General features: G+C 39.3%; 1 protein-coding gene across 1 annotated transcript in view; it reads right to left on the reverse strand.

The window, feature by feature from the left end:
* Positions 1-8805, reverse strand: part of cyth3a (cytohesin 3a) — a 34681-nt gene extending 25876 nt beyond the window's left edge. Inside the window, exon 1 of the mRNA XM_061223600.1 lies at positions 8403-8805. Within this exon, the coding sequence (XP_061079584.1) occupies positions 8403-8421 (19 nt within the window). The 5' untranslated portion in view covers positions 8422-8805. The remainder of the gene's footprint in view (positions 1-8402) is intronic.
* Positions 8806-13007: the final 4202 nt, after the last annotated feature.

Consider the following 13007-nt stretch of genomic DNA (forward strand, 5'->3'; position numbering starts at 1 on the left):
ATGAGAAGAGTATGAGACTCTGAGAGAGGAGAGGCAGTTTCCTTGCTGGCACATCAATCGTGAGGGAGCATTTTCTGTCACAATTTTCAGCTAATTGATTATGCGGAGAGGGGGAACTGAAATTTCAATTCAATAGTGCAAGGAATTCATTAGGCCATTTGTCTTTTTCACAATTTGTATCCAATTTTTTATATTCTTTGCTACATAGAACTGTAAGCCTTGACATTAGTAGCAGTACTTTTTTTTTTTATGTGCTTGCGCCTATGCAAAAAGGGATATTACTGCAGCTGGAGGGCAGGATTTGCATCAGTGACAGAGGAGAAGGCAGTTATAAACTCAGCATATAAATGTCCTCATGCCAGCAAGCTCCAGCAAACATTTTTTTTGTATTTTCAGTCATACCTTGCGACTAGAATAGCTGAAAGACTGTCCCCTTTCACTCAAAATCCATGTTGCCTGAGCACCATAAAACAGGGCTTTTAGATTTATATCTGATACTAAGTTACATCTTTGTATATCCAAGGAGGTTTCTAAGCGTCTTATACTGTAAACCTCCAAGTTATGACACAATACACTCACAATACACTAGTGACAAAATAATTGGTCTGGGCTCTCCTCACTGCTTCGACCTAATGGTATTTTGAAAAGTGCTTCTTGTTTTTGCTCTACTCTTCAGATTAGAAAGCGACAACAAGTGATGGAGAGCCTCGTACCCATAATCTACTGACTGTCCCCAATCCCTCTAACTCGATTTCACCCAGTTTTCATATGCATGTGGAATGAGCTGCCAGCTGGCTGTAATCCCTACACCCTCCCACTGCGATTATCCACAATCCCATCCCGGACTGTCAGAGAGGAAGTGAGAGATCCACGCAGCTGCACACAGTCTCTCCGCTAACCTACTTTAGCGCCATATACAAATGTGACTGACGCATCCGGCTTTACATGATTGGTGATTCATATGGGCTGTTTGTCTGAGGAACCATCTAACAGTAAATTCTGTATGCTTTACCATGAATGCCTACTATGTGGCATTCTGAAAACGAAGAGCAAAATCGACAGCAATCAAATCCTAAAGGAGCCCCCGATGAGTCAGATGACAATGAATGTCGTTTAAAATGCATCTGGAATTAATTAGATGTATTGTATTGGTTTTCATTTCACTCTTATTTACACTCAATATTATTTTACTCTTAAATATTATTTTTTAGACTTTATCCAAAGGCATGTGTGTTCAGAGATGCTCTTCTGCATACCACTGTTGTAATATGTGGTCATTTGCAGTATTGTTACATCCTGTCAGCTTTCTCCTCTGAACAATGCGTTCTTGCCCGTAGAACTGCTGCTCACTGGAAGTTCTTTGTTTTTTGCACCATTCTCTGCAAATTCTAGAGACTGTTGTGCGTGAAAATCCAAGGAGATCAGCAGTTTCTGAGATATTCAAACCATCCTGTCTGGCCCCAACAATCATTCCACGGTCAAAGTCACTTACATCACATTTCTTCCACATTCTGACATTTGGTCTGAAAAACAGTATATATTGTAGATAAATATGTGTATTTATTAATAGTGTGTTGTATAGTAGACATCACACCAAAGTTTCTCAGGAAGTGATAATATAACACAGACTTCCTTGTGTACATTAATCTTCACTGCAGTTAGGGAGCCAAATGTGATGTCTGCAGTATGAAAACTGGACAGAGATTGAGTAAACTCCATGTGATAGCATTATAATTAGCTTTAAAAATAATCATTAAAGTAAGTATAATACAACTTTAGCCAGGACGCATGATGTAATTCAGATTTAACTGCGGATGACTCATACCCACTACATAGTTTGACAAGTGCGTCTAATTTTGTTTGGAAATAGGAAAGGGTGGGACATACCTTGGGAAGGGGGTCTGACATTTCCTGGAATTCTATACATTCGGTCATGTGTTCCTGCTGTGCTATTTCCATATATAAATGATTACAATATATAAAATGCCTCTCATGCTCGTAAGACATTTACAGTTCAGCATTCAGTCTTTCTGTAAAATGTCAGCCTCATGTCACTTCAATTATTCAGTTATGCAAAACATTTTTACTGAGAATGTTATAGTCCATTAACCCAATCGCTGCCATTTTATATACTCTTTGTTAAATGGTACAAATTCATGCACATATCACACAGTAACATTACAGTACTTATATACTTCATTACTATAAATAATTCAATAATTTTTCTCTAATCTTTCCTGATTGTGTGGGTGTGTGGGTGTGTGTGTGCGTGTGAGTGTGTGTGCATGACCATGTGGGAGGAGAGAGGTGCTCGTCCTTCCCTCCTACTGAAGTACTCAATCACCACACATCTAACTCCATGCACCTGTATCAGTGTAATCTCCCCAGCAACAGCAACCATTTGTTATATTCTACAAAAATACATCCAAACGGCAGCCCTGGTTACTATTGTTAATGAGCACAAATGGCCCTTCACGAGATATACCATCTAGCCAGTTAGGAAGGGTTAGGGTTAGAAAAGACTTTCTTTCATGGGGGAGACAGAATGTCCCTGTAATAAGGACACACACTTCCTGCTTCTTCAGGAGTTTTAACAATTGGTGGGCACTTACATAATTGTTCCCTGCCTTTTCCTCTCATCTACGTACTCTTCCCTTTCCCAAAACCAGCCCAGAACAAATCCTTCTACTGGGGTAATGGAAACACTGTGAAAGCCTGATCCTAAGCCTTCAGGTCTTTTCCCCACAGAGCTGGGAACTCCAGAGGTTTTCACATGAAAATCTCCTTTCCTGTTCGGAGAAGAAAAAAAAAAATACATTTTCCTTGCACCTTCTACGATCCCCCCCCCCCCCCCCCCAAACCCCTTGGTCAAAATCCGATTCATTTAGCTGTTTTTCAACTGCAATTATTACTGCAAATTCAAGGCTGGTCTGGATTCTCTTTTTTTGCAGTTAAGGGGTTTTTTCCAGACAGAAAGTTAACAGTTAGCCTTAGTCATCGCTGCCAATCTCACATCTCAAGCACCCCATTCCAAAGAGAAGAAAACCTCTTAGAGGCGTCTACAACATTTCCACAAATCAATTCCATATGTAGTATCCAGACTTTTCTGTGTCCAGCAGTCATTTCAAGCTCCTCTCTAGTCAGCTCTTGGCTGCCTGATGATTCAGCTCTCATCAAGAGCTGTTTCAACGTTTACTGTGGACCCTCCATAATTAAAAACTACAGCAGAAATCCATCATTTTACTTGCCAAAATGAACAAAATTCCTATCCATCTTCTCAATCGCTACTTAAGTCTTTAAATAACACAATATGATTTCAAGAGGAAGGCCTCCTAATGACTGTAAGCATTTAATCACCCCACCCCCCCCCACCCCACCCCTTGACATCATGGAGTGTTTTGATCAGCTGTAATTACACTTCGGAGGGTCAAAGCCCTACCCTAAACTGAACGAGTGCGAGGCTTTTATTTATTTATTTAGTACAGGCCCTTCTTTGGCCAGTTCCTTTCAGAAGCATGACAGAGTATCAGAGTGCCACTGAAAGCACCTAGTGACCATGGCAGAGCTGCTGGTTTGGGGGGAGGGCAGCGGCCACAGACAGCCAGCCCTGTGACCCCGAGCGTAGTGTCCTGACTGCACGAGGTACCGGCGGGCTGCTGCCCCGACAGTGTCCTGCTGAGGGAGGAATGCAGCCCAACAGCTGTTTTGGTGACAATGGCCGCTTGTTCCACGCCTCGTGCCAGGCAGCGGCCCATGAAACGAGAGACAGGAATGCAAAGCAGCAGTGACCGTGCGCATTACAGCCACTAATGGTTTTCCTCTGTCTGTTCAGGCTTCCTTTATAGTGTCCCTACAAACCAATCAAAAAAAGAGTTACGAGTTACCCTGTAAGTTGTTGCCAAAAGCATATTTTACCATGAAATTATCAGAGATGGTAATTTTTATGTAGCAAAAAAAGGTTTTGCGTGGACTGAATAAACAACCAGTATATTCAGCAGACAGAAGTGTGAAAATAAAAAAATGGCTACACGGTTCACTTCTGTTCCTCTATGTTGTGATTGATTATAGGCATTGTGAAGATATGCCCATGTTTGGTGACAACCAAAGAAGCATCACTGAACAACTACCACTTAAGAGTTCTAATGGATATCAGCTGGAACTTCCAGTACCTTTGGCCAATTACTTACCGTAAAACCGCCAGAGAATGGGAGGAAAGGGTTTTCTAACCGGTAATTCCCACAGTCAGAAAAAGGCAGCAAATTTGTGTAAGGCACAAACAATGCCAAGGAAAATACGGAAGCAAGTCACCGAGGTTATCTCATTACTGTGACACAATCAGAACTGACCAGGCACCCTTAAGAGCACAGCCGAGAGCCGGAGTCCTTTTTCACCTCTTCCCAAGCCAAATATGTCATCATCCCAGAAACAGAGCCTTACTGCAGAAACATTTATGACTTTGAGGCTAGTTTTTCATATAAAATAAAAGTGGTTTTGCAGCAAATACAAATGCCTGCTGAGAATTTATGAGCATTAATGAATTCCATATGGCTGTTGCCAGTTGCTCTACACACAGACAGTGTGGTCTGGGATATGCATGCAAAGCAATGTCCTCAGTGACAGATATAATGTGATCTAATTCCACTTTATGGCACATTTATGTCTGTCACTCTGTGCCATTAGCAAGTGGACAATTGAAGCAGAACAAATGATGCCCCAACTTTGACCATATGCTCAATGGCTACTCGACACAGAAGGCTGATTTTGGTTTCAGGGCGAGACTGAAGCGGAATCTGCAGAGTAGCTCACATTAGTACATAGTTGATTCTTTTAATGTATTATTAGGGTTTGGATGTCCTTTATGCTCTCTGAATGCTGTGATTTGGGAAACATGTGCCACTGCTATAGTATTACCTACCCATTCACTGCAGCAAGAAATACCATGAAAAAACATGAAAAATATGAGGGCAGTCGGGGGAAGGGAGACAAATTACTTTGTGAGAAAAACTGCAATCTTCACAGAAACAGAAATAACATAACAATCCTCATCTTAGCATAGCCATTGTCCACACTGTTGTTCTTAAAGCGAACAGGTTCATGTCTTTTCTCTCCAGCTTCTCTTCCCATCCAAACAAGCAGCACCTACAGCATCAGCTCCCTACACCCACATTGCACACAGCTGTGCAGGCTTTGACTGCTGCAGCAGACCCAGTGAAACACAGGGATCACAAACTGAGGGGGCCTCTTTGCCTGTTTGTTCATCTCGCAGTCCTCACTGGCCCTGCCACTGGCCGTCATCACTGCTGTGGAACTTAAATATGTAAAACAAGAGACGTCAGAGAAGAGTGACCAGTCTAAGAGCTGTCATTACCATGACCACTGGGTGGTGACTCCAAATGTGAGAAACCCTTTGCAGTAAAGGCCAAGGACATCAATTAAGGTGTTACTTCACACACGGACCTTAAATTCACTCTTGGTTACACAGGTGCAAATAACAATACCACATTAGTCGTCTCTCCATGGCCAATGGACAACACCAGATGAAATGAAGGGTTTCTCATGCTGTAGCTTCACATGTTTCTACACTAAAACTCATGCCTCAGACCTTACCATTTTTATCCCAAGCATGCATATCTATGTCGATGTTCTTAAGTCACATGAACGGTGATATTTTTCAAAAGCACAAAGAAATCTCTGTGCCCTCCATCAGCAATGTAAGAATAGTATAAATAAACACAACTGACTCTGCAGCCGAAGGGAAGATCTAGTTTCAGTAAAGGTTATTTCTAAAGGTGGTCCATAGTGTCCTCCTCTGTGTAAAGTGGCGAGACAGGCATATTCCTCCCACATGTTAAATGTGCCACACTTGCCTTCTTTCTCTGATTAACCTTTGCCCTTAATTTAACAGAGAGAGGAATAACATATGAAGGAAGGTGGTTCTTAAAGCAGAATGTTGGCCTACTCCCAGGTCACAATCAAGCCAGAGACATCACATCTAGAAAAACTGTACTTTAATTAACAACGTCATATACAACACATGATACATTTATATCAAATGATTGTACCCTACTTGGAATACAGGAAATATTGAATAATACCGTTCATCTTAAAATTATCTGGTTGAAGACAATTGACAATATGTCTGCTTCTGGTGTTGTTTGAATAAATTCATAAATTTTGCAACTCAATCATATACAGATACTGCATTAAAAGCAAGTCCAGACAATGCATTCTGTTGAGCAACACCCATAATCCTACTCTGAAGATCTGGATTTACATTAAAGATTGCCCGAGGCAATCATTAAAGTGTGTTACCATTTTGAAAATGTGACAGCAAAGTGATCAAGAACTTAATCACAGTCTGAATACAACAATTATATTTTTATAACATATTGAAATAGAATTATAAAAACAAGTATAAATAGTTTCATCTAGTTTAGGCAGGCTATACAGTTGTTATCATGCATACGCATTACACAAAATCTATCCTTCATGTTTATGTGCTTTCACTAGTTTCCTCTGCAGGCGATTCAATGTACTGACTAGAGGGAGGGTCTTGATAGGGGGGATGTTATGTGACACACAGTTTATAGTTAATCACTACAAACACGCCTCTCGTAACCATAAACAACGTAATTTCACTGTGTACATTTCCGCAGACGTATGTGCGAACTAATTGAATGTCAATTTTCCTTTGTGGAACTGTTCTGCAGCACAAAATGAACATTGAGGTTGTTAACGGATGAATGATAGTAAGGATGTGGAATACAATTTAACCGTATGGCTGCCAATGCGCCTGTAAATTATATAGAGCATGAAAAGGGTTAACGCTCCGGGTTAGGAATGGTTGAGTGAGTGGAAAAATATACACACTGTGGAGATATAGTTTAGCCTGTACTACATAAATACACAGTATCATTCCTGCTTTTCGTAAGAAGTATGTGATTGCATATTCATCGCATTTATGGCATGAGAGGAAACTGAATTTTCCGTGTAGGCGATATGCTATGTCCCTGTTGTTGACAAGAGACATGAAAACAAACTCCCGTAAAATAGCCTACATTCTTGTTGGAAAGAATAGCATGTATCCGTCCATTTATCTCGTAAACAAAGCAGATTTTGGCCTTGTAGCCTATTGAATTGCTTAACACTAGTTCAGACAAAGGTGATCCAAGAGGATAGTTGATAGACGTGGCAACAAGCGTGGCATAGTGTTGACAAAATACGGACGACATGCATTCCCAGTTATTTATTATTTTAGTCATTGTTAATTTTCTTGTCAACAGCATAAGATGTCCACCCCTTAAGATCAGAGTATAAAGACAGACGGCACTATCGCTGCGGATACTTCAAAGCATCACCTCACATATCGTCAAATAAACGAGGCAGTTGACAGCAACAGGGTATTTTTCTTGCATCACACATCTAGGCTACAGGTATACTGAAATTGTCCCACACGGCTTCTCCACTGGTTTTAGATGGATTTCAACACCACACTCTGGCCCCAGACCACAGTCTTAAGTAGGCTAATCAGACTTTATATGATGCAGAAAAATAGGTTTCGTTGGCTACTCAAAGATTAAGGCTCTCCATGATATATTCACGAGGCTACAGCACATTTGCCAAGCTTCGGAGACCGAAGAATATTTAGCCCACCATAGCCACTGAAATTAATAGGTTACGATCCAAAATAACAGCTGACAAATTAAGCGTAATGCAATGCTCTAAAGTGCAACATTTTAAACGGAGAAGACGAAAATCACAATGTGAAACACGAAAATATGTAACGAAGAGAAATACTGATGATATGTGTATGATTTCAAAGTTATGTTTGTCGGTGCATCATGCAGCGTGGAGCTGAAACATTTCAGCCACTCATGGCAGGCTAGCCTATCGCTCTACATTATAAGTTTAACCGACGGTTAGCCATTCAGGGGTATTAGCCTAAGTATTAACTTCAGACCGTGGCTCTTAAAAATACTAAACCAAGCCAACGGAACCACAAATGAATAAAACAATTTTAAAAATCAAAGTGATAAATTTCACATCACAATGAGCTGAAAGCGGAAGTGTCCAATGACACGAGAAAAACATTAACCTTCACTCCCAAACTAGCCGGAAAAATGAAGCCAACATTTTATTTATGATACAAAGGGAACCTGCTACTACTCGCTTATTTCCCTATTATTGCTGCCACTACTTCAACCACTGATGACAGTAGGCTGGTACTGCTAGTGTTGCTGTCGCTTCTTATTCTTCTCATAATAACAATACTACTAATTAACTATTTAAATAAATAATTATAGCTTGATGTATTTTTTAATCTTCATTCTGTCAGCTACATTGAAATTCTAGTTAACACGAATAGAGATACTAGTGAAAAAATAACCAGAAACACAGCTTACCTTGACTGTCTTCCTCCATGTTCACTGCAGTTCAAACAGTCCAAAAATACGTAGCAGATGTGAAACTTGGAGTGAGTGAATGAATGTAATATACTGGAATATGCCTACGACAGCTTTATTTTGCAGTAAGTACTGTACGGATAGTCAATGAACAGATAGATGGCTTTTGCTTTGCAGAAGGTAGGTAACCAACACGAATAGATATCACAGAATATGTATTATTTCAAATAACCGTTTGTTATGCACTATAATTCGTGGGTACATTAACAATATTTTTGCAAGTAATTTAATTGAGTATTCCTGAAAAATGTGGACGCTTCCATAAGACCGAGACGGTCATCTGAACGGTCTCATTGTATGAGAGCAGTCGGCTTAGACACCTCTTGCTGTACGTCATCAGCCCACTCCGCCCTCAGCAAGATAGCTAACAATCCACTGGCACGTGATTTATGACGGCAAATGAAATGGGATATATCCAGAATATAGTCATGTTTGCCTTGCACGTTTGTCAGTTGTTTCACATTGAGTTAGCATATTTTCATAATGGAAACTACTGTACAATTTTCAGCGATGTGGTAATGGGCATAATTTAATTGAACATCAAGAGATTACATTTGCTAAACGCTTTCTTTTTTTATCTTTGTAGAGTTGAATGTATTTATTTATTTATTTAAATGAATTAGGCATATACAAATTATTTCCATTTCAAAGACGAGACCATTACAGGAATAGTTTCAGCATAGGGTGAAAATGGTATATTTTACCTATAAGTCATGTGCATGTATTTTCTTCTCTGAGCTCATTAATTGCGTGATTAAACGTGGTTAAACGTGATTCATTACATACAAGCTGTTTGATTTACCAGAACAGTCCAAGTCCAAGTCAGGCAGGCTGTATTTGTGTAATAATACATATATTTTTCACCCCATCATGTACCATTGAATTAATACCACCAATGATGTTTGCGTTGTTTCTGCATGCTTATTCTTAAAAACGTTCTATTCATTTAGCCAAAACATTTTCTGAGCTTTCAGAAAATGTCACATGCTCCTATTTATCTTGTTTTATCCAACAAATAATATTCCATGCTTTTATAATGCAGGAATGTTGCACAGGCCAGCAGGTCAAACTCAGCATTCCTATTGGGATCATGGAATCTTGGGGTCTTATTCTATAATTACTGTATTTCCACTGTTGTAGATGTGCACACACAAGCATGCACACACACACACACACACACACTCTCTCACACACACACACACACCAACATCATCATCTTTAATTGTATGTTTATGGTACTTGGGTTCTAACACAGAAAGCTATAACTTTTTGGTACATTTACACTGTAAAATCCCTTTTTTCCCTTTTAGGTCAGAGAATCCCCAAAGGTTCATGTAGAGGGAAATTCAGTAAATGATTAACTTTCTGTAAATAAAACTAACAGACAAGTTACTGCAAATCTATGGGCTTCTGCAGCAGAGGAAAGTTCACAATACTTGTCTTGCTTACCTCTCCCCAACCTTTTTCAGGCAGAAGTTAATATGACCAAAAATAGTTTTTGTTGGGTGTTAGAATGTTGCTCTAGGCCATGCATTTATTGCTTAACAGTTGTTTGAGGTAAACATGAGGAGATTTATAGCCTTAATAACCCCATAGCCAGTATGAATGCAAGAATGGAAAACACAGTCACATTGTTCAGAGTTCTTTTTACAATTGTTTGAAACTGGTGTGGACAACTAGATTGCTGAATTACATGTAAATGCATTTAATTTAATGAATTCTATGGGTTCACAGAGGAAGCGATGCATGTCGTGATGTATTTCTAAAATTGGCAATATTTGTCATGCTACTGTTGATTTTAAGTATTGTTTTTTTGTTGTTGTTGTTGTTTTAAAGGTACAATAGGTAAGATTTTTGTGTTAAAACATTGTTACAAGACCATTGTAAATCCCTTCCAATCATTGAAAAAGGCTCACTGGCATGTTGACTCGCCCTCTGCCAGTTTTTATAATCCTTAAATTCGGGTTTCAAAATGTACAGTTGACGGCCTGACGCTCTGTACCAAAACATTGTATAACTGTACAATAATTATAGCTCATGAAAATTGGTTTTAATTGCCACAGGCAATGGCGTTTCAAGATCAGTGCATTTACAGAGAGGGGGAGGGATAAACAGTGTTGTGTTTTGAAGGTGTTAGGTACTATGGTAACAGAATATATTGTTTGAAGGGTTAAAGGTACAATAGGTAATTTCAGATTTCTAGAAGTCTAACGGACCGTTAGAAGTCCAAAATGACCAATTGTATCTTTAACCCTTCAAACGGTATATCCTGTTACCATAGTGATTGAAAAGATGAGACATAAGGGGTTAAGTTAATCTGTTTAAGCACATCACTGCTTAGACTAGTCTAGCTGCAATTGCTTTGTTTCACGTACTATAAAAAATGAGGATTTCTAAAACCTGAATAGAATTCAGATATGTTCCAAAGGAAATCTACACAAGCAGGAACACAAACGGAATTTCAAGGAATTTACTCAGTGACGTACTGGAAATTCCCTTTGCTTCGCATACCTATACCTATAGTTGAGGAACGCATACATACAAGAATAATGCTAGCACCTGGCATGACATTTTCTGAAGCCTTCCGGGAACTTGAGCTTGGTCACTACATTTATTCCCCCTCACAGCTATGACTTCTGCCTGAATGACTCACATAAGAAAGGCGTTGTCATTGTAGTTCTCTGGGGAGAAAAATTCTCAAAGAAATGTTAACTTCCACACCTCCGTTCCATTTAAAGATCACTTTGCTGTGTCACAAGATCTATAGTGCCCTGAAATGAATACACCGCCTTCCTGATCACCTCTATTATTGCATATTTGTCACATTGAATGGTTTCAGATCTTTAATATGAGACACATGGAAAGTGAGTAAATACACAACACATTTTTTAAATCAAATTTGTTATACTTGTACCATTTGGTGGGGCATTCAAAACCATTTTCACATCTATTTATTTATTTTAATGTTTCTTTGCTGCATAAAAGCATTATTTTGGAAGGTTCATGTGAGGGACAAATACATGACTGTACATGGAAAGCTTATTTTCTGCCCTGACTTTGCGGGACTGGGTCACAGAGCTTGGCTGTAAACTGGGCTGAGCTGTCCAGTAAATGTAATTTTGGTTGCCAAAGCCACATATGCAGGTTAATAAAAGTCCTAACTGCTTTTTCTCAGGGTTTGGTGTAGGTGCTTTTAAGGGTAGTCTCCTCAATTCTGTTGTAGCAAAAATATGTTGGAGACACTCCCTTGTTCAGACGATGACTGAGGATTATGTAACTATTTCAGAAAGTGAATTCATATCACCACATTTTGCAATAGTTTACTCATTTCTTAATCAGTAGAAATGGTTTGAAATTTACAGAGGTATTTAATCTACCATATAATCTGAATTGTTAAATTATGATATTCTTACACTCCACATCAGCAAGTAGAGAAAAAACTTCTCTTTCAGGAATGCAAGGCTCTCACAGGGGTTTGATAAATGAGAGTAGTGGCTCACATCTAATGACAGTCGTGGCCTTAAGTGATGGAATTAATGCTGGTCATATCTTTCTTTTGCTGCTCTCAATCCCTGCTTACAGGGAACCATTATACCATTACATATACCAGTGTTGCCTGCATAGGCTGGCTATATCTATTTAGGGGTGTGTGTGTGTGGGTGTATGTGATAGTATTAACGTATGTAGAGAATTAAATATTTTATTTTCAAGAAAAATATGAATCCCTAGTGGAAGAATATCAAGTTTCAAGTTTGAGCAGGAAGAGGATAATAGGTGTGTAGCATGGTGATGGGTATGGCCACCATGCTGAATGGTGAGCAGGAATAGCAGGTGGTAAATAGGCCAATGGTCACTTTATGGAAGGTGCTCTGAGTAGAGAAAAAATCATATTATTATTCCCACTTCTGTGCTTGAGAAATACTGAATATGAATAACGAAACAAATACAAACAGAAAGCACTTAGCTGGGTATTTCTGCAAAGGCTAAGAAGGCACTTCAAAATAGGAGTGATCTGATTTAATTAATTTGTATTTATTTATAATTTATTTAACCAGGAAAGTACCATTGACAGTAATATTTCTTTTTGTATGAGTGCCCTGGTCATAGGCAACACATGGGAATAAACACAGAAGACAACAGATAAACTACAGGGCAAAAAATAAGCTGAAGAACATGGCATTTGGCTGTTAGAAATGAATACCTCTGGTGCAGTGTTTTGAACTCTTCAATTCTCTGGCTCTCCAAAAACAATTTGGCTCTACATAAGAACTGCAATGGGCAATAATCAGGCCCAGGTATGTTTACCTGGAGGCGAGGTCACTGCTGTCCAAGGTCCAAAAACCAGCCAGGTGACAATGTCTACAAATGTGATTCTTCAGTGATCGCCATTTTTGTAAATCACTACAAGATGCATGTTGTGTTTTATTTTCTATGGCTGGCAGCAGGGCTTCAGTCAGCAGGTAACATCTAACCTCATCTGGTCATCACCAACTGCTCCTCTGGCCCATTAGGCCAATAGTCTGGGTTAGTACAGTACTCTGCTGA

This window comes from Conger conger, chromosome 2 (assembly GCF_963514075.1).
Source record: "Conger conger chromosome 2, fConCon1.1, whole genome shotgun sequence".
Classification (NCBI taxonomy): domain Eukaryota; kingdom Metazoa; phylum Chordata; class Actinopteri; order Anguilliformes; family Congridae; genus Conger; species Conger conger.